Source organism: Myotis nattereri (assembly GCF_964212035.1).
Source record: "Myotis nattereri genome assembly, chromosome: 8".
NCBI lineage: Eukaryota > Metazoa > Chordata > Mammalia > Chiroptera > Vespertilionidae > Myotis > Myotis nattereri.
This window is the reverse complement of record NC_138083.1, coordinates 3,733,146-3,753,287: the sequence shown is the minus strand read 5'-3', so window position 1 is coordinate 3,753,287 and position 20,142 is coordinate 3,733,146. Positions and strand designations below refer to the sequence as shown.

The following is a 20,142-nucleotide window of genomic DNA, read 5'->3' as shown; positions in this document are numbered from 1 at the left end:
CAGTCCCCTTGCACCCCCATCCACCTCCATGCTTGCCTACAGACTGTACCTTCCCCGATGTCCCAGCATCCTGACCTCCCTCCCCCATAATTTCTCTCCAAAGCACTTCCTGTCCCTTCCCAGTTTTCACTTGCTACTTGGGTCTATTTTGTTTGGTGTTTGTCTCCCGACCAGAGGCGGGTCTCCAGGTCCAGGTCGCTTCCTTCGGGGTTCTCTTCAGCTGTCCTGGTCACCATTTTGCATGGCACAGGGGGGGATGTGCCCCCACCACAGAGCCCTATGGGGCAGGGCTGGCTGGAGTGGCCGGGCAGGTGTCTGTTCACCTCTGGGGACAAGCAGTGAGGGCAAGGGCAGGAAGGAGGCGCAACCTACCTGTGTCCATAGCCAGCATGGCCTGCACCTCCTGTACCCGGGCTGCCAGCTGCTCCTTCTTGGCCCGGGTATCACGGAGCTGGGTCCCAGTGCCCTGGAGGGTGGCCCTCACTGCAGAGGAGGCAGCCATAGCACCAAGGAGCCCCCACCCCCAGGGCACGTGTGCAGCCCACTTGGCTCCCCTGACCACAGAGGCCTAAGGTGGGCCTGCCCACTGATGGATGAAGACGTCCAGTCAGCAGGGCTCTGGCTCAAGGAGAGGGGTGAGAGCACCCCGAGTCTCAGGGCTGCCTCCCAGTCCCACAGCAAATATGTAATCCTCCCCGTTTTATAGACGAAAACATGGAGGCTCAGAAAAGCCAAGCCATTGCCCACAATTCTAGCTAAAGGGGGACCCTTCCCACTCCCCGCCTGCCCTTTCTCATCCAAAAGTCTGCCATGCACACAGCCTCCAGCCAGGGCAGCAGGAGGAACCATCAGCTGGTCCCGTGCCCTCTGCCCTCCACAGCCCCAGGGTGGACACACCAAGCCAGTGGGGAGCAGGGTCCCCATAAGGGGCAGCTGCCACTGGAACAATGCACAAACCACACACGTGCCCAGAAGCCGAGGGTCCCTGCAGAGCCCAGCACTCACCGCGGCCCAGCCTCTGCTGCTCCCTGAGAACAGTCTGCTCCAGGGCACTGCTGTTGGCCCGCAGCTCCCGGGCTCGGGGCGCCAGGCCCTGCTGCACCGCCATCTGCAGACATGGGGACGGGGCACACTTCATACCCACGCAGTGGGAGCAGCAGGGCAGGGGCAGGGGCAGGGGCAGGGCCTCACCGCCCACGTGTGGCCTGCCTGCTGCAGTGCCTGGCCGGCTGCACCCTCGGCGGCCTGCACAGCCCGCAGGATGCTGCTGTAGGCGTCGGCGGCCTCGATGGCCCGCTGGATGAACCGGTCCTGGTTGACTCCACGGATGATGCTGTGGGGAGGGGCCCAGATATCCTCAGGCCAGCACATGGGCCCCCACCATCAGTTGCTAGGCCAGCCTGCCTGTGGGGCCAGCCTCCTGTGAGGACAGTGACTTCTCCCTCTAGGATCCGCCGGACCAACTGTGCCCCCTGAAGGCCTTGACTCCCCTGGCAGGGACCCGACTGTGTCCTTAGGGCACCCCTCGTTGGGCCCCGCACCTGGAGAGGTTGTGTGCCAGCTGGTCCAGCTGCCGCGCGTGGGCCTCAGCAGCCTCCACCAGGTCCACCTTGCCACTTGCAGGGGAGAAGGCACGTATCTTCTCCAGCAACGGTGTCCAGGCCCCATCGAGGCTGGCAGCCAGGTGCTCATACTCCTGGGGGCAGAGGGGCTTGGTGAGACCCTTGTCCCCACCAAGCCCCTCTCGCTATCCTGATCTGGGACCCCAGGGGTCACACTCTGCATGCACACTCGTCCAACCTCGCCTGGGGTACAGCCCTGGGAGGGGCAGTGCTCACCTCCTTGGCCCGGTCCATGCCGTGCAGAAGCTCAGAGACCCGGGCCAGGGTATCGCTGGCAGCCTGCAGAGTGTCCCTCAGAGTGGCATTGTCACGGAACAGCTCCTGCTTCCAGTGCTGGAGGGATGAGGAGTGAACAGGAGGGGACAAACACAGAGGCAGGATGGGGTGAGGGGGTGGGTAATTGGGTGAGGGCTGAAGGGGTGAAGGAGGGTGATGGGAGAGGTGGGGCTTCAGGGCAGGGAGGGTGAAAGGGTGAGAGGAAGTGAAGGGGGTAAAGGAGGGGAGAGAGAGGGAGGTCCCGCACCAGGGCCTCCTCCAGGCGCTCCTGGTTGCGGCTGTTGAGTTCCTCGGCCTCCCGTGTGGTGCCCACTGCTCGGTTCAGGGCTTCTCGCAAGTCCATGAGGCCAGCCTCATGCTGGGCCAGCTGGTCACGCGTGCGGGCAGCCAGCGCCTGGTTCCCCTCCCAGCGGCTGGTCAGCTGCTCCTGCACGTGGGCCAGCACTGGCAGAGACCCAATACGGGGATGGTCACTTGGGCAGTGACCACTCCATGCTGACCTCAGCCCCGGGACTTCTGGCTGAGTCCTCGCCCATCCCCTCCCCACCTCTGCCCTGTGGGCCGACCACTCACGTCTCTGGGCCTCATCCAGCTCGGCCTCAGCCACTGCCCGCGGGGCCCCCAGGTCACGGGCCCGCATTTCCCCAAGCAGGCGGTCCACCTTGGCCAGTGTCTGACGCAGCTGCTCCCCGGATGGGGCCGAGGCATTGCCCGGTGACAGGTGGTCTGTCATAAGCTCTGAGCGTTTGAGAAGGTGCCATCAAGCCCAGGGCAGACCTCGGCCCACTGGCTCCCAGGCCGAGGCCCTGCCCCGGCATCATCAGCACATCCCAGGAAGCTCCCTGCCAGCCTGGCCCTCTGGCCCACACCCCTCCCCACCCCTCTGCTCAGCCACTCCCTTGGCCAGTCCCTCCTCCGGTCCAGCGCTCAGCTGACTGTACTTCTCCGGGACTCTTGGGCTGGACCAGGTCCCCTCTGATCTCTTCTTGGTGTTGCATGTCCATTTGTAGTGATGGTGCTCACCACTGAGTTTTCCCAGAGAGGTAGGGTGCCTGTGAGCGATGCTCAGGCCCATTCCGCAGTGTCCACCCGCCCTCGCGCTCTGGCCACACCCGCCATTGCTCCCACCTCCCGACCGCCCTGCTGTTCCCTGGGGGAGCACCATCTCCCCGTTGAAGCATCTGGACCCTGCCGGCTCCTCAAGGTCGAGCCGCCTGGAGGCAGCCCCTGCTCTGAGCCTTGAGCATCGTCTGCTCACCCGTGCCCCGCCTGCCTGGGCCAGCCCCTACCGCTCAGGGTTCGGTCCAGGGCCAGGATGGCCTTCAGCAGCGCCTGTGCCCGGCCCATTGTGGCCTCCGTGCCCTCCAGCAGCTGTCCAGCCCTGACTCGGGCCCCTGTGGCCTGTGGACACAGTACCCCATCAGCCCACAGCCTCTGCTGGCTTGGAGGGTGTGGGGAAAGGCCAGGGGCCTGGGGAGTGGCCTTGGGCCGGAGCTGAGGGTCGGGAGTGACAATGGATGGTTTGGGGCTCAGGGAGAGGGGCCTATGGGAGGAGTCTGCTGAGGGGGAGGGGCCTCGGGGCCTGCCTGGCTGTCCATCCGCTGGGCGTCCTGCCCGAGACTCTCGCTCTGTCTCTCCAGTGCCTCCAGCTGCTGTGCGGTCTCATGGCGGGGGCCTGGGGGGCTCCGGAGCTGGCTCTGGGGGGGAGGGACAGTGAGGGCCTGCCGCCTGGGATGCGGAGGCCAGGGGCCACAGCTCAGTACCTGCAGGTCCGCGATGGAGGCATTCAGCCTGTGCAGCCGGGCCCAGGCCAGGGAGCTGGTGTTGACGCCTCGCAGCTGCTCCCGGATGGCGGGGAGGAGGGTGCCGGCCCGCTCCAGGTCGTCCAGGAGCAGGACCACACAGTGGTCACACACTGCGGGCAGGCGGCAGGTCAGTGCAGGGCGTGGGGTGGCCATGGGCAGGGAGGTCTCGGGGTCCACGTGGTGGGGATGGGTCAGCCAGGGGTCATGGAGTTGGCATGGGGCACTGAGCTGGGCTACGGGGACAATGCTGGTGAGGGCCAGAGGTCTCATTGGGAGGGGGTCTGAGGGTCAATGGAAGGACAGGTATGGGGTCCCTCAGAAAATTGAGAGGGAAATTTGAGGCCACAGGACTCCTCTGCAAGTTCAAGTTAGTGCTGTGGTCACCAGGGCAGTGCCAAGCTGGGGTGAGACGGGTGTGGTCAGGTGGGTGGAGGTGAGTGTGGGGACTCACCTTCGCAGTGCACGCCACCGCTCCCAGGACCGCCAGGCACCAGCACCTGGTGCTGGTGGCTACAGGTGTCACAGCGCTCCCCGCTGAGCCCAGGGGGACACGTGCAGCGGCCCGTGTGCACGTCACAGTGGCCCTCCTGGCACTGGCAGCCTGGGGCGGGGGAAGGGTAGGATAGGGTGTGTGGCTGGCAGAGGGACCTGGGTCCCCGCCACCCTGAGGGCCCCACCCCAGGGAGCCCGGCCTGTCGCACTCACGCCGGCAGCCCTGCTCGGGGAGCCCCCAGTGGCCGGGGGCGCACTCTCGGCACTGGAGCCCCCCGGCCCCTGGCCAGCAATGACACTGTCCACTCTGGGGGTGGCACTCAGAGCCCTTGGAGGCTGGTCCACAGGCGCACGGGCGGCAACCCCCGCAGCCCTCGAAGCCGAAGTGTCCTTCCTGCAGGCACAGGCGTGGTCACAGCTCTGCCCAGCCCTCAAGACCCGGCTTCCTCCACTCCTTCAACCATAAGTTTCTGCCCTGGCAGCCCCAGGCCCGCCTCCAGTCCCGAGGCCCCACCCCTGCAGCCCCAGGCCCCCTCCAGTCCCGAGGCCCCACCCCTGCAGCCCCAGGCCCCCTCCAGTCCCGAGGCCCCACCCCTGCAGCCCCAGGCCCCCTCCAGTCCCGAGGCCCCACCCCTGCAGCCCCAGGCCCCCCTCCAGTCCCAAGAATCCACCCTCGTACAACAAGGCTTGCCCCTCCCAGGCAGCCCTACCTGACAGCGGTCGCAGCGAGGTCCTGTCACACCTGCCTTGCACAGGCAGTACCCGCTATGGGGGTCACAGGCCTCCGTCCCACACGGGGAGCAGTCGCACCCTGCAGAAGACGGGCTGTGACAGCAGCCCTCCCCGCGCCAAGCTTCCTCCTGCCCTCACCAAGCTTCGTGAGCTCCTGCCCCTCCATCTCCTCCTGCCCCCACGGGAACCCCGGGACCTCACTTTGTACCCACCTCCTCCACCCCTGCTCCAGGCCACTCCAGACGGCCAGGCCCTCCGCTCCCATCACACAGCTGCTGTTTACGTCCCACTCTGCCCTCTTCCCCTGCAGCCCAGGCTCAGCCAGGCCTGGCAGGAGCCTCACGGGATGCCTCAGCAGAGGCCAGGCCCCAAGCTGCCCTGGGTCTTATGGGGGAGGACTGGCTGGGTCCACCCTCTTCCTGCTGGGCCCAGCATGGGACACAGCCTGCTTCCAGGGGACACCCAGCATCGCCCCCCCACACTGGACCACTTCTCCCCTGGGGCCTACGGGTGCAGTTGCCAGGCAGCAGGGCGTTGCCATAGAAGCCTGGGGCGCAGGTCTCGCAGTGGGGCCCGGTGGTGTGGCGCAGGCAGCTGTGGCAAGCGCCTGTCAGGGGGTCGCAGTCCTTGAAGATCATGTTGGGGTCCCCGTTGCCGCTGCAGTTGCAGGGCTGGCATGAGCTGCCCAGCACCAGCGGGTTCCCGAAGAAGCCAGGGGCACACCTGAGACGAGGGCGGGTTAAGCAGCCGGTGTGGCCGTGCTCTAGTCCCGCCCCCACCCCCAGCCCAGCTTGCCAGGCTCACCGCTCACAGGAGGCTCCTGCGTAGCCGGGTTTGCAGAGACACTGGGGGCGGCCGCCTGGAAAGACGCAGCCCACCGCGAAGCTACAAAAACGGAGGGTTGTCACGCACCTGCACACCCCGCGGGAGCACCTGCGTATCCAGGCTGGGCCGCCGCAGCCGCCGGACCTCCCACGGGCCAGTGCCGACTCAGCCAGCTTACTTGTTGGAAGGCACCGACACCGGGCAGGGGCAGCTGACGCAGGGGGCTGCGGGGTCCTCTGTCCCAATGCGCACGAAGCCAGCCTGGCAGCGCTCACAATGGTCGCCCTCGGTGTTGTGCTGGCAGTCCTGGGCGGAGGGACAGGTCCGCGCTGACGGTGGAGGCCCCAGTTCCCACCCCAACCCGGCTGGGGGCCCTGTCCGGGGCGCTGACCCACAGGTCCCCAGTGGCTCCCTCCACCGAGTCCCGCTCACCATGCAGGTGCCCAAGCCTGGGATGCAGAGGTCTGAGTGGCCATGGCACTGACAGGGGATGCAGCGACCCAGAAAGAGACCTTTGATGTCCCGGTAGTAGCCAGGGGCACATTCCTAGGGGGGGCATCGGTGGTCAGGAAGGGAGGCTCACAGGTCAGATTCAGACCAGCGGTGGACGGGGCAGTGGATGGTTAAGGGCTGGCAGGGACACGGGGTGACAGGAGATTAGCAGACAGATGAGCAAGCGGCTGGCTCAGCCTGCGGTGGGAAGGTCGGGGTGCTTGGAGGGTGACGCCCAGCGGGTGGAGAGAAGGGTTGGTGACACCAATGGGGATGGAAGGCAAGAGTGGACGTTGCGGGGGAGGGGGGGGCAGATGTGCGTGGGTGGGGCAGACTGACGGTGCCTGCCCCTCCCCACCTCACCTGGCACGAGTCCCCGAGGTAATTGGCAGGGCACATGCACAGCTCCACATTGCTGGCCAGAGGTCCCCCGCCCATCTTGCTGGCCACCTCCAGTGCCACCTTGCCCAGGGAGACGGCTCTGGAGAACTTGGAGAAGAGGGCGCGGATCTGCAGCTGCTGCAGGCCGGCCAGCACCATCATGAGCTCCTCGCGGGACACGGCGCTGTGGGTCTCCGTGTGCCGGAAGTTACCCTGCAGGGCCACCACAGTCCTCAGGGGGGCAGACCAGGAGCCCAGAACAGACCCTCCCGTGGGGACGGGCTCCCAGGTCATGTGGGCAGGAGGCAGTTACACTCGAGGCTGGAACCACCCACCCTGGGGGAAGCAGCGCCCGTCCCTACCTCGCCATGCACAAAAGCCGGCTGGGGCATGTGAGATTTTAAACACACAAAGGTAGTCTAAGCTTTTAGAGAAAACGTATGTGCGTGTTCCTGATCTCAGAGAGACAAATAAATACTTCCTTAAGAGACTCAACAACACTGCCTGCCAATGAGAAATCCATGAGTCTGAGCACATACAATGTGAGAACCGTTCTTCAGAAGACATCTTAGCAAGACAGGTGAGCCGGCCGCTGGGCGGCAACAGCCATGTCTCCAAAGACAGGAATGACTCAGAGCTCCTCCCGGAGGACGGACAACAGGCCGAGGGAGATGGGCCAAGACACACACAGGGCCCAGCATGGGCTGGGCGTGCTGCCCACGGGCAACCCCAAAAGCGAGCGTGGGACCAGCCCTGTCCTGCTCCTGGACCACCTTCCAACATGAGTGGGCACAGCAGTCCTGGCCCCTTTTGGCCTTGTCTGGGCCAGGCTGGGTTCCGAAGGGACGTGGCCTCCAGCCAGCTCCACTCACTTCCACCAGCTGCAGCTGCCCCTGGTGCACGTGCCCGGGCTCCGAGCGTCCCGGCTCCAGGAACATGATGCTCATCTGGTTGCCCTGGGGAGGTGGGCACGTGCGTGGTCAGGGCTGCCCACCCTCCTGGCCCGGCTGTGCCCGCCCCCACCCGCCGCGCCGCCCGCAGCCACCTGCAGCAGCACGTCTGGCCTGCTCTCTGTGGGGAGGAACACGTCTCCCCGCTGGCTCTCCGCGTGCAGCTCATAGCGGAGCGTCCCCCCGTAAGACGACACCTGGAGACGGGACAGAGGAGTGTGACCTGCCAGGCCCTCGCCACAGGCCAGCGTCTTGAGCAACACTGGGCCGGTCCTGCGGGTTCACGGAGCCCCCACGCCTCCCAGGACACGGCACCCTCCTGAGCCCGATGTGCCCGCTCACCCGGTCCCCCAGGTAGGAGGGCGGTGCGTGCCAGTACAGCTCCGGGACCGTCTCGGGGACATGCTGCAGGTCCGCGTGGAGCAGCCCCACCTCCGCCCGCAGCTCGTGGGGCACCACCTGCCGGTCACTGCTCAGCAGCATCCAGCCCTCCATGTCCACGAACTGTGGGTGCATGGGCGGGGCACCCCGTGAGCCCCCATGTCACAGGGCCCACCCACACTGCAAACCCGCGAACTGTGGGCGCACGGGCGGGACACCCCGTGAGCCCCCACATCACAGGGCCCACCCACACTGCAAACCCGCGAACTGTGGGCACACGGGCGGGGCACCCCGTGAGCCCCCACATCACAGGGCCCACCCACACTGCAAACCCGCGAACTGTGGGCACACGGGCGGGACACCCCGTGAGCCCCCACATCACAGGGCCCACCCACACTGCAAACCCGCGAACTGTGGGCGCACGGGCGGGGCACCCCGTGAGCCCCCACATGTCACAGGGCCCACCCCACACGCAAACCCGCGGTGGGGGCAGCGTGTGCCCTCGGAGTGGGGAGCCTCTGGCGGCCCGGCTCACGCACCTCCTGGCGGGTGTGGGCGGAGCTCCCGCAGCGCTCCGTGGCACCGAAGCAGAAGCAGCGGGTGCAGCCTTTGGGGTTGGCAGCGTCCAGGGAGAAGGTTCCCAGGCGGCACTGGTCACATCGGGGGCCCTGAACGTTCTCCTGGGCAGGAGGCCAGGGCAAGGCGGTTGGCCAGCGATGTCCTGGCCCTCAGCCGCCTCGGCTCACTGTCAACCCCTTGCCAACGGGCCACTCTCCCAAAAGCTTCTGGGGAGCCCGCCCTGCCCCCCCAGCCTCCTGTCCCTCACCTTGCAGTGGCACTGGCCCGTGAGGGGGTCACACACGCCTGGCGCAGAGCCGGCCGGGTGGCAGTCACAGGGGCGGCAGCTGGGGTAGCCGTAGAAGCCGGGAGCACAGGTGTCACAGCGGCGCCCAGCCACGTTGGGCCTGCACCTGCCGGAGGGCGCAGAAGCGGACTGGGCCTCCCGTCTGCCAGGACCCCTGCCCCCCAGAACTGAAGGAGAGGGCGCTACGACCAAGGAGGGCATGTGGGCTCAGAACCCTGTGGACCAGAAATGCCGCCCTGGGCCCCAGGACCACCTGGGCGACGGGCACCCGCCGGGCTCACTTGCACTGGCCGCTGTCCTTGTCACAGGTGGGGTCTGCCAGCTCCTGCACTCCGGGCCTCGAGCAGTTGCACTCCTCGCAGCCAACCAGCGGGTGGCAGCCGAAGGTCCGGGGCTGGCAGGTGACGCAGCCGGGCGGGACGGTGCGCGGGGGGCACAGGCAGTGGCCCGTGAGCTCGTCACACAGGCGCCCCTCACAGTCGCAGGCTGCGGGGAGCGTGCACAGCTGGTGGCCCTCTGCCCCTCCCCACCACCCGGCCCTGCTCCACCCAGCTCTGGGCCCTGGCCTCAGGCAGCTACTCTGATGTGGGGTCAGCCGCCTGGAATCGCCGTCCTAGAACCTTCTGGACAACCCTGCAAAGCCTGGGCCGGCTGCTGCCTGAGGTCCCACAAGACAGGAGGTGGCTGGGCTGGTCTGCAGGCTCAATGCTCTGCTGACCAATGTCCACACTTCCTGGTGGGAAGCCCCTCTGAGTTTAGGCACCACCCCCTCGCTGGCGGACCCGTGGACGGAAGTACTCACGTCTGCAGCTGGGGAAGCCCCAGTAGCCGGTGGCGCAGCGGGAGCAGTCTCGGCCAATGACGTGAGGGCGGCAGGGACACTGGCCCCCATAGGGCTCACATGCGCGGCTGGTGGCACCTACTTCATGGCAGCCACAAGGCCGAGCCCCATTGTTGTAGAAGAGGGAGAGAGAGGTGGCCGCATCTCGGCAGAACTGGGACGAGCTGGTGGGGCTGGGATGAGGGGCAGGTGGTGAGGCCGTCTCCCTGCCCGGAACCCCTGCCCTGCCCCCCGCCCCGCCCTGAGCCCAGCCCACCTGATGTGGTAGCCATGGGCGGCACACTGGCTGATGAAGTCGTAGGACTTGTCCAGAGGCTCCTCCTGGAGGTAGCTGGAGCTGTAGGCGTCCTCGGGGACCACCAGCACGTACTCCTAGGGAACCAGGGTCTGGTCACCTCCCATGGGCCCAGCAGAGGGCCTGGGCCAGGGGACTGTGCCACAGGCCACCCGCTGGAGCTCAATTCCGGGGGCCTCTGCACTGGCCAGGCAGCTGAGACAGTGGGGGCACCACACCCCAGCCCGGGCCCCCACCTTGACTGCTCAGAGGGAGGCCAGCCTCTGTGGCCTAATGGGAGCTTGGGGAGCTCGGAGGCAGCACCGTGGAAGAGCACCCAGCCTCCCGGGGCCCCTCCCTCCTTTTCTGCCTGGCACCCTTCCTCTCCACCCCCTGGCCCCACCTCCTCCAGGGAGACCACTCTGACCAGCAGGACCTGGGCCCACCATCTGTGCTCTTAGGCCCCCTCTGGAGTCTTATGTGGGGGACCTGGAAGTCCCCAGAGGCTGCTGGCCCCTGACCCCTGGCATGGGGCTAGGCCAGTGATGGTGAACCTCTGACAGGCGAACTCATTTTTTTGGTTGATTTTTCTTTGTTAAATGGCATTTAAATATATAAAATAAATATCAAAAATGTTCTCTTTGTTTTACTATGGTTGCAAATATCAAAAAATTTCTATATGTGACACGGCACCAGAGTTAAGTTAGGGTTTTTCAAAATGCTGACACGCCGAGCTCAAAAGGTTCGCCGTCACTGGGCTAGGCCATGGCAGGCAGGGGACGCATCCTGGCTGAATGACTGCTGGTGATGTGACAAGTGTGAGGCCGGGTGTGAGGAGCGAGGTGTGCGCAGGTTCAGGACATCTACATCAGGGACACCGGCCTCGGACTCACCACCCAGAGCCAGCGGCCCTCGGGCACACGCACGGTCACGGTGAGCTCGCTGTCGGTCACGTCCAGGATGGCCTGGCCCTCACACACCACCAGGCTGCGGCAGCCATAGCCATGTGGGCAGAAGGTGGCATTGGCATGCCCTGGAGAGGCAAGAAAAGGCAGGTCATCCCCAACACTCACAGAACCCCGGGCCCCAGGCCTCCTCCAGGCAGGGCCGTCCTGCAGTCGCCAGGGAGGAGGGACTAGGCCCTCACGCTACTCGGACCAGCCGTGGCCCCTGGGCTTGACTGAGCGGGAACAAAACAGGCAAACACGCAGAACACAGCATCAACAAGTGCCCCGTAGCAAACCCCCGATTGCCTGTGGGTGACGGGGGACCCCTAACTCCTAAAACAGACGTGAGGAACAGAGTCAGGGAGGGGCTGGGAGGCGGGGCTGCCGGCACTGGACACTGGGTGGGCCCGGGGGCATCTCGTTTGAGAACTGATGACAGGAGGGGTGTGCAGACCTGTCACTCACAGCCAAGTGACAGGCACCGTGCCACGGGCCACGGGAGCCACACACCATCTGTGCACATGGCGTGGTGGCCACACGGGGCTGTGTGGACGAGGGAGCCCCGCTCCCCCCGCCCCCGTCCCCCCTGCCAGATGCGCTCACCCTGCCAGATGCGGCCCCCGTTCACGAGGACCTCCACGGCGAAGGTGGGGTGGGCGGGCTGGTAGCCGTGCAGCAGGAAGGCGTAGCGGCCCAGGGCGGGCACGTGGGTGGTGAAGACCACCGTCCCCTGCAGGGACGGGCTCCGTGAGTGGGCAGGGGTGTGGACACGGGCTCCCCTGCACCTCCCGCCTCGCCCACACCTGTCTGCGGGCCGGGTCCTCACCTGGGGGTGTCGCAGCAAGGTGGGCTCGGCATCGGGGTCCACGGCAGTGGGGGGCCGTGGCTGGGGTCCAGACGGGGGTGCACCCGGCGTGAGCTCCTGCGAGTGGGTCAGCGGGAGGCCGGGCGGCAATGGCAGCACCAGGCAGTCCCTGAGGATGGTGGGCTGGGGCGGCTTCGGGAAGCGGGAGGGCAGGCAGGCGGCACTGGGAGGGGCACGGGTATGAGTGCCGGCCTGGCCAGTGTGCCCAGCAGGCCGTTCAGCCCCTCCCGCCGCTCAGCCCCTCCCAGCCCCACTACCTGCTGGGGCTGAAGGCCCCGTGGATGCTAACACAGCGGACCCGGGGCTCCACAAACTCCAAACTGAACGTCTCCATGGGCACCAGGGTGATACTGTGCTGTGGGCAGAGGGCCAGGCGTGGACGTGGGCGCGCAGGTGAAGTCTGTCCACACTGGTGTCCAACCCGAGTCCTGCTCTTGACACCAAGTCCCTGCCTGGCTCCGCCAGCTCCCCCTCTGGCTGCACAACCTCAGCCCCTGAGTGCAGTTTCTGGGGCCTGGGCACCTCCCAGTGGTCCCCAAGGCCGGTCCTCTCCGCCAGCCACCCCACTGCCACCTGCAGGTTGACCGCCTGCCCCCCAACTCCCGGGATGGGTTTACGGCGGGCATTTCTGCCCAGTGCCGCCCACTGTGATTGGAAGTGCAAGGAGACAAATATGACCAAGCAGATACATCGCAGCAGAGGCAGGAAGGCAACGCACACGTCGGTCTCCCACAGGGTCAGCAGAAGGGCGCCCTGTGATTGTTACAGAAAGTCCCTGAACAGGCAGAGTGAGGGTGCTGCCCCTTTGGGGGGTGGCTGCCCTGGGCGCTCTCCCATGTGCATGGAAAGCTGGACACACCCCAGTCCACGGCTGGGAAACGCACGGGGTCCCAGCAGACAGCCCAGGAGCAGCCGCAGCCGTCCCTGCCGTCAGCACGGCAAACACACGGCTCCACAACGAGGGACGAGCAGCCCTGCCACGGCCACAGGCCGCCCCTCGCGTGGCCAGGCTCTCGTTGGTATTGGACGCTTATATAAAAATGGTGCATCTATCGCTCTGAAAATGTCCTAAAGGCCTAGGGAAGTGGATGCAACAGACCGTATGATACTTCGCAGAGGGCAAACGCCATCGTGTCTGGCCTTGTGCTGAATAAACCCTGACGCTTGGTTCTGGCTCCAAAACAGTGATGGGGGTTGCAGTGCTCTGTGATGACGGCTCAGTCACAACGACCGGGTCAGCCCTGTGAGGCCCTGGGTTGGCCCTGTGAGGCCCTGGGTCGGCCCGGCCACCATGCTGCTGGGTGTTAAGCTTCAGGACCCCGTCACGGACTCTTCCCAAAGCCAGGGAGGGGCCCTGTTCACACGGGGATCTGCTTTGGTAAATTATACCGGAAAATGGACTTTTATGAAGATCACCTTTCTTTCCTCTCCTACTCCACTGCATTGTACTTCCTTACGTGGCCATGGTGCTATTAGTAAGTAAATAGACATGTTATGCCCCAGGAAAAAAACCCTGCAGGTGAGAGGGTTCTGGAAGAACAGAGACAGGGCACGAGCTAACGGTGGCACTGGTGACGGGCACCTGGGCTCATTACATTCTACTTTCTTTGATGTTGTTAATCCTCACCTGAGGATAATTTTTCCATTGATTTTTAGAGAGAGTGGAATGGAGGGAGGGAGGAGGAGAAAGGAAAGACAGAGAGAGAGAGAAGGGAGAGAGGAACATAGATGTGAGACACACATCGATTGGTTGCTTCCTGCACGCACCCAACCGGGGCCAGGGATTGAACCTGCAACCCAAGTACACGCCCTTGACCAGCAATCAAACCCGAGGCCCTTGGGTGTGCAGGCTGACGCTCTAACCACGGAGCCACAGGCCAGGGCTCTTCTCTCCGCCCTTTATGCGGGTTTAAGATCTTCTGCGAGAGCTGCCACCACGGAGGTCCTGGGCCATGAGGTGAGGAGTCAGGGCCTTACCAGGTAGAAGTGTGCCTGCTGGGCCGTGAGCCGGACGCTGGCCTCTGTGCCCAGGTGGAAGGCCACCAGGTGGTGCTGCTCGTCCAGAGCGGTGCCCCGGCAGAGGGTGCTGGGGTGAGGCAGGGGCAGTCAGCAGGTGAGCAGCCCTGGGGCCCAAATCCTCCCACCTCCTCCCTGAGTACCTGTACAGGCAGGGGAGCAGAGTGAGCGCCCCCTGCTGGGGGAGATGCTGGGGCGTGTGCACGGCCACACCCACCTCCTGGTGGGCCCCCTCATTGGCGTACTCCACCACCAGGGCATAGCGGCCTGGCCTCGGTACTGCCACCTGCAGCTGGACGTCCACCTGGGGGGCAAGGCAATCAGAGGCCTGCCCAGCCCCCACCTGGAGAACAGGACCCCACATGCTCCCTGGGACACGTCCTTTCTACCCTTGCTGCCTGGGTACCCCCCCCCCCCCACTGCAGTCACTTGCCCTCTGCCCTCTGCTCGCTCTGGCCTCCCGTCCCCCAGCCTCATCTCCGCAGAGCACAGTGCCCAGAGGTCTAGCCTGAGCCTTGAGACTGAACCCACCACCCGCCACGTCCTCACAATGAGCCCAAGGGCTGGGGCCCAATACAGATGAGGCCCTGAGGGTGTCCTGCACCTGTGTCCTCTCACTGCAACACGGACCCCGTCCCCCAGGCCAAGGGTACCCTTCCCCACAGGCCTCGGCCCCGCCTGCCCGCCGTGGGGTCCCGGGACACGCACGTCGTTGCCCTGGCAGACAGCCAGCAGGGGGTGCGCGGGGCTGAGCTGCTCCCGGGGGCAGGGCCGGGGGAGGCTGTTGTCACGCAGACACAGGGCCTCGAGCCCAGGGGCCGAGGGGAAGCCATCCAGGGGCAGGTGGGTGTAGAGTAGGCAGCTGTGTGGGCGACACAGTCTTCGGTCAGCATGGGGCCAGAGGCCTGAGTACAGTGACGGTCAGGCCCCCACCCCTCGCCAGGCCGGCCCTCACTTCTCCCCAGAATGCTGGGCGGCCGGCCGGAACGTGCAGGCCTCGGTCACCCGCAGCTGCAGCAGGGCCGCCTCGTAGTAGGCGCTGGGCAGCAGAACCACGTAGTCCTGCAGGTGGGAGCGGGGAGTCGGTGCTGCGGCCCGTCCACCCGCTCAGCCCCCCGCTACCCTGCTCAGCCCCCGCCTCACCAGGAGCACCCCTTCAGCCTCCACGAGCAGGGCCCAGGCGCCAGGGTTCAACACAAAGGGCTCCCCAAAGCCCCTCTGGGGCACGGTGACAAAGGCGGGCTCAGTGCTGGGCGGGAAGGCCACAGGCTGGCTCTGCTCCGTGCCTGGGGAGGGGGCGGGGCAGTAAGAATGGACACACCCACCCTGTCCACACTCCCCAGGGCCAGCAGGGCAGGCTGGCTTCCCCTCCCATGCATGGCCCAAGTCGGGGCTGGGGCTGGTGCTGGGGCTGGGTGGGATGGAGATGTAGGTGGATGCAGGGGTTTGGGACAAGGTGGGAGGGGAGAGAGGTGTGGGAGTGGCCCTCCGATGCACTCACAGTTGGCACAGGTGGCAAACTTGCCCTCCTCCTGCACAGAGACCCGCCCGGTCACGCTCAAGGGCCCGCGGTTGACATATCGGAATACGAGCCAGAAGAGGTCCGGGGAGGTCACGTTCAGCCTGGCCACAATCCTGGGCTGGGGGGACATGGTAAATCAGGGTCACCCCCCCGCCATTCACAGCTGGGTCCTGTGGCCTCAGAGGCCTGCCCGCCCCGCTGCGCCCTGTAAGCTGCGCCCGGGGAAAGGGCAGCCCACACCCACCTGGATGGGAGCCATTTGTGCGTAGCCCCTCCAACTGAAGTTCTCAAACTCAAGGGGGTTGAAGCCAAAGCGCACAGCGTGGCCCTCGGGCGTGGCCGCCTCCTCCAGCTCCAGGCGCAGGTGGTGCAGGTCCGGGAGGTAGTGGTCTGGCGCCGGCCTGGCCACAGCACGGGCGTCAGAGCAGCCCGCAGGCTGTTTGGGTGGGGCGGGCTCTGGGCGGGTACAGCCCCCAGGATCCACAGGGACAAACCCAGAGGACCAGCTACCTCCCACAGGCTGCTGCCCCCCAACCAATCGGAATGGGGTACCCACTCGCTGCAGGTGGGGCCATGCGTGTTGGGGCGGCAGCGACAGGCGCCCGTTCTCGGTTCACAGCCCTGGCCCAGCGCACCGCCAACATCACACCGGCAGCCTGTACAGGAGGGGGGAGCGAGGTCGGTGCTGCCTGGCCCTCACCTGCCGCAGTGCTCCTCACAGCCTGGCTCCGGAGACAGGCCCTGGGCCTCCGTCCGCCTTGTCAGGAGCAACAGGGGCTGAGAAGCCACCTGGGACTCTGCACAGGGAGGTTCTGAGTCCAGGCCCAGGGCAAGGGAACTAGGAATGACTGGTGATGTCTGCTGGGGGTGCAGGACTGGAGGGAGGGGCCTGAGAGCAGAGCCTCTCCACACCCAGCTCGGGCCTGGCCAGGCATCAGGCACAGCTCAGTGAGTCCCAGTCCAACGTGTGGGCCTCCCCATGCCCAGACCCCACCCGGCTCCTGACTCCTCTGTCCCCCCGGCCGCAGCCCTCCCCAGGACGTGGTCTGAGGGCCCAGGAGGCGGGCACTCACTGCGGCAGCCGAAGTAGCCGGCCTGGCCCAGCCCGAAGAAGCCGTCCTTGCACACTGCGCAGGCCTGGCCGCACACGCGGGGCTTGCAGAAGCACTGGCCATTGCCCTGCGGGTGGAGGGCGGAGGTGGGACTAGGCAGGGAAGGGTGTCCCAGTGCATCTGCCTCTAGACCCCCAGCACCTTGGCCCCCAGACTCACCAGCTGGCACTCGGCAGCTCCACCCAGGGTGCCCCTGGGGTCGCAGTTGCAGCCTGGGGGAGGGGAAGAGCAGGCGTGACAGTGGGGGAGGGGGCAGGAGGGCCTGGACCCTGTGGGGCCAGCCCTCACCTCCCTGTCCCTCCAGGGTTCTCCCCCAGCCCCAGCATCCACTATGGGCAGACTCACGGGTGCAGCCCTCAGGGTTGCTGGAACTCAGGCCCCAGAACCCAGGTTTACAGCGATCACAGCTTGGCCCCTCCACATGTGCCCGGCATGTACATGGGGCCTGTGCCTGGGAGAGGTTGAGACTGAGGGTCAGAGTGGGCCCCTCCCCTCCTATCCACAAACTCTCAGCCCTGGAGCCCTGGCCCTGCACCACCTCTGGCATCCGCCGGAGTGGGGACAGAGGACCAGCAGGGGAACAAATGCGCCTGGAGATTTCCACAATGACCAACCAGCAGGGGAAGCAACGTCTCAGCCCCACCAAGGGCTGCCGTGGGCTCACCTCAGGAAGGACACGGTCGGCGGGGGCCAGGCCAGCAGGGTGGCAGGAGCCAGCTGTGGAGACACCCGCTCCGTCATTCCTTAGTCATTGACCCTGACGGCAAAGAATTCCCCAGGCCTGGCCAGGCCCCTCGGCTCCCACACGTGTAGACACGCATGAAGACGTGCACCTCCATGCTCTGGTCCCCACCCCACAAGGGCATGTGCCCTTCCCCCTCCCCAGCACATGGTTATGAACATGCAACAAGCGCATCCAGCACATGAACACATGTGAGTACACATGGACCCATACACAGCACATGGACACATGCATTGCATCTGAACACACATGGACACAACCACAACACATGAACACACATCCAGGAACAAACATGCGGAGATGTGCATGGACACTAACAAGGCACATGGATACGCACCCACAGCATACGAACCTCACATGAACACATGCAAGAACAACCACATGGACACACGCATGGGCACAGAGCACACAGACGGTGGCATGAACGCCCAGCACAGGATGTGTGAGCCTGTCTTGCAAATGGCACCAGCCTCACCTTCACAGTAGGGGAAGTTGTAGGTGCCGGGCACACACGTGTCACACCGCAGCCCTGTCACTCGGGGCCGGCAGCTGCACTGCCCGCTGCGGGGGTCACAGGCTGCATCCAGGGAGCCGTGGGCAGAGCAGTGGCAGGCTGGGGAAGGACGGGGGGTGTGGGCTCGGACATGCAGTGGGATGCGCCCCCCTCCCTGCCTCCTGCAAGGACACTCACGGGCACAGGCGGGGAAGCCGTGGAACCCAGGGCTGCACTCCCGGCAGGTGGTGCCTGCGTAGCCAGGGCGGCAGCGACACACCCCGCCTACACTGCAGAGCTGATCCAGGGCCCCCTGGGGGTCGCAGTCGCAGGCTGCAAGAGGCAGGGGCAGGCCATGGGCACCGGCGGTGGCCCTCCCACACTCACCTCCAGGCTTCTGCCCAGTCCCGCCCTCTGCTCACCTCGGCAGTCAGGGTAGCCATGGTGGCCGGGGCGACAGCGGTCACAGTGAGGGCCATCGAACTCGGGCCGGCACAGGCAGTGGCCAGCCTCGTCGCAGCCCTGGGGCAGGGTCCCCGCGGTGCTGCAGCCACACACTGCGGGGGAGAGGGCACAGGCTGCTGAGCAGGGCAGACAAGACCGCGGGCCCAGGCCCACCGTGCCCACTGGGGAGGCCTTGCTCACACTGGCAGAGGGGGAAATGGAAGTAGCCAGGGGCACAGCGGTCACACGTGGCCCCCTGGAAGCCGGCCCGGCATGTGCACTGGCCGGAGTCACGGTCACAGTCACCGTCCACCACTCCGGGGCTGGAACACTGGCACGCTGCGGGAGGGGAGGCCACACCTGGTCAGGGTCTGGGGGGATGGGGACGGCGACGGGGATGGGGACGGGGACGGGAATGGGCTGGACTCACGGTGGCAGTCCTGGCCGTAGAACCCTGGGGCACAGAGCTCGCAGTAGATGCCCTGGAAGTTGGGTTTGCACAGGCAGCGTCCCAACTGCGGGTCCTTCTGGCAGGCGTTGTTCTGGGTGCCCCCGGCGTTGCAGTCGCAGCCTGGGTGGGGGCAGGACGGAGGCCTCAGAGGCCCTGCCGACCGGCCCCTCCGCGGGAGGCCTCCCTTCCCCACAAGCCCAGATCCGCACATTCTACTCTGCACACGTCCAGACTGAAAGCCCGTCCCAGGCGGTGGCTCTGGGCTTATGGGGAGATCACGTCACAAGGTGTATAAACAACTAGCCACTATGTTGGACATCCAACACTAACATAATATTGTATGAAAATTATAATTGAAAAAATATATTTTTAAATTTTAAGTCAAACAAATAAATGACAAAATCCCAAGAAGGGAAAGTCGACATTCCAGGGAAAACTGGTGAGTGACGAGATGAGGCGACGACACACACGCGGACTCTTAGTCGTTTGTGATGTAGACACCAAGTCAGCCATGGGCGTTCACACAACCACAAAACATTTAAACTCAGAGTCACGACACGCCAGGAGAAAATTCTAGTCTTTTTTGTTGTTATTAATCCTCACCAGAGGATATTTTTTCCATTGCTTTTTAGAGAGAGTGGAAGGGATGAAGGAAGGGGAGAGAGAGAGAGAGAGAGAGAGAGAGAGAGAGAGAGAGAGAGAGAAAGAGAAACATTGATGTAGACACATAGATGGGTTGCCTCCCGATTGGAGCTGGAGATCAAACCTGCAACCCAGAATGTGCCCTTGGCCAGGAATCAAACCCGTGACCCTGCGGTGTGCAGGCCAACACTGAGCAACCCCGGGGAAGGAAGAAAGGAGAAAAAATGTGTTAACGTGTTAACTTGTGCATAAAAAGAGGGCCATACCTACAATTTAGATTTTGTTACTGAGAGAAAAAAACAGCTCAATATTTGTCCAAAGTATAAGGGTGACCATGGACCAGAATTTACAAACCCTCAGAGAAGAAAACACAAACCAACCAACCAAATCCAAAACATGTTCGGTTGCTCGACCAGCAAAAGGCAAGAGAGGAAAAATTAAGCAGAAAGGAGACACGCCACCACCCCTGTACCAGGCCAACTCCGTCCGAGACAAAACCCTAAGGCACCAGGTTGGCTCTAAAAGGACAGTCCGGTCCGTCCTCCTGAAAGGACGCACCTCGGACTACTCAACAGAAACGACGCTGATGACGCAGCGCGGCCAGTGCGGGCGGAGAGAGGGGAGCGTGCAGAGGAGGGACGCCAATCCAAGGCCACGAGCATTAATGGGGACAAAAGGGGTGTGTGTCGAGAAAGTGGACTTGTGCCTCCTCACCCCAAGAGAGGCAGCAAACCCAAGCCTCTAAGAGCAGAATAAACATGGTCTTAAGGTGCAGAAAGCCAAATAAACTACCAACATTTCAAGAGTTTGGCAAAACCAGACTCCTATAGAGACAGACTGAATAGGCTGTTCTCAGAACGGCGAAAACCATGCTCGGACAGAGTGGATTTAACAGCATAATTAACACGCGTGCGGGAACAGGTGCACACAGAGAGCTGTATCCCACAGAGCACACGTGTTCCTGCCACATGT

At 64.6% G+C, this 20,142-nt stretch overlaps 1 protein-coding gene across 1 annotated transcript in view; it reads right to left on the bottom strand.

The window, feature by feature from the left end:
• Nucleotides 1-20,142, bottom strand: part of LAMA5 (laminin subunit alpha 5) — a gene marked incomplete at its 5' end in the record, with an annotated part of 49,236 nt that overhangs the window by 6,300 nt on the left and 22,794 nt on the right. Inside the window, 47 exons of the mRNA XM_081097841.1 lie at nucleotides 373-483; nucleotides 1,006-1,108; nucleotides 1,192-1,333; nucleotides 1,542-1,696; nucleotides 1,839-1,955; nucleotides 2,146-2,342; nucleotides 2,472-2,636; nucleotides 3,188-3,299; nucleotides 3,485-3,595; nucleotides 3,662-3,813; nucleotides 4,155-4,304; nucleotides 4,409-4,589; nucleotides 4,906-5,006; nucleotides 5,436-5,650; nucleotides 5,732-5,812; nucleotides 5,931-6,058; nucleotides 6,185-6,298; nucleotides 6,608-6,838; nucleotides 7,498-7,581; nucleotides 7,671-7,772; nucleotides 7,918-8,079; nucleotides 8,496-8,636; nucleotides 8,783-8,927; nucleotides 9,103-9,307; nucleotides 9,624-9,835; nucleotides 9,919-10,034; nucleotides 10,830-10,969; nucleotides 11,487-11,613; nucleotides 11,710-11,911; nucleotides 12,006-12,103; nucleotides 13,726-13,834; nucleotides 13,908-14,068; nucleotides 14,473-14,626; nucleotides 14,720-14,826; nucleotides 14,908-15,050; nucleotides 15,266-15,404; nucleotides 15,531-15,687; nucleotides 15,843-15,942; nucleotides 16,360-16,465; nucleotides 16,558-16,610; nucleotides 16,744-16,849; nucleotides 17,063-17,115; nucleotides 17,616-17,753; nucleotides 17,832-17,966; nucleotides 18,056-18,190; nucleotides 18,279-18,416; nucleotides 18,508-18,648. Coding sequence (XP_080953967.1) covers nucleotides 373-483; nucleotides 1,006-1,108; nucleotides 1,192-1,333; nucleotides 1,542-1,696; nucleotides 1,839-1,955; nucleotides 2,146-2,342; nucleotides 2,472-2,636; nucleotides 3,188-3,299; nucleotides 3,485-3,595; nucleotides 3,662-3,813; nucleotides 4,155-4,304; nucleotides 4,409-4,589; nucleotides 4,906-5,006; nucleotides 5,436-5,650; nucleotides 5,732-5,812; nucleotides 5,931-6,058; nucleotides 6,185-6,298; nucleotides 6,608-6,838; nucleotides 7,498-7,581; nucleotides 7,671-7,772; nucleotides 7,918-8,079; nucleotides 8,496-8,636; nucleotides 8,783-8,927; nucleotides 9,103-9,307; nucleotides 9,624-9,835; nucleotides 9,919-10,034; nucleotides 10,830-10,969; nucleotides 11,487-11,613; nucleotides 11,710-11,911; nucleotides 12,006-12,103; nucleotides 13,726-13,834; nucleotides 13,908-14,068; nucleotides 14,473-14,626; nucleotides 14,720-14,826; nucleotides 14,908-15,050; nucleotides 15,266-15,404; nucleotides 15,531-15,687; nucleotides 15,843-15,942; nucleotides 16,360-16,465; nucleotides 16,558-16,610; nucleotides 16,744-16,849; nucleotides 17,063-17,115; nucleotides 17,616-17,753; nucleotides 17,832-17,966; nucleotides 18,056-18,190; nucleotides 18,279-18,416; nucleotides 18,508-18,648 — 6,375 coding nt within the window. The remainder of the gene's footprint in view (nucleotides 1-372; nucleotides 484-1,005; nucleotides 1,109-1,191; nucleotides 1,334-1,541; nucleotides 1,697-1,838; nucleotides 1,956-2,145; nucleotides 2,343-2,471; nucleotides 2,637-3,187; nucleotides 3,300-3,484; nucleotides 3,596-3,661; nucleotides 3,814-4,154; nucleotides 4,305-4,408; nucleotides 4,590-4,905; nucleotides 5,007-5,435; nucleotides 5,651-5,731; nucleotides 5,813-5,930; nucleotides 6,059-6,184; nucleotides 6,299-6,607; nucleotides 6,839-7,497; nucleotides 7,582-7,670; nucleotides 7,773-7,917; nucleotides 8,080-8,495; nucleotides 8,637-8,782; nucleotides 8,928-9,102; nucleotides 9,308-9,623; nucleotides 9,836-9,918; nucleotides 10,035-10,829; nucleotides 10,970-11,486; nucleotides 11,614-11,709; nucleotides 11,912-12,005; nucleotides 12,104-13,725; nucleotides 13,835-13,907; nucleotides 14,069-14,472; nucleotides 14,627-14,719; nucleotides 14,827-14,907; nucleotides 15,051-15,265; nucleotides 15,405-15,530; nucleotides 15,688-15,842; nucleotides 15,943-16,359; nucleotides 16,466-16,557; nucleotides 16,611-16,743; nucleotides 16,850-17,062; nucleotides 17,116-17,615; nucleotides 17,754-17,831; nucleotides 17,967-18,055; nucleotides 18,191-18,278; nucleotides 18,417-18,507; nucleotides 18,649-20,142) is intronic.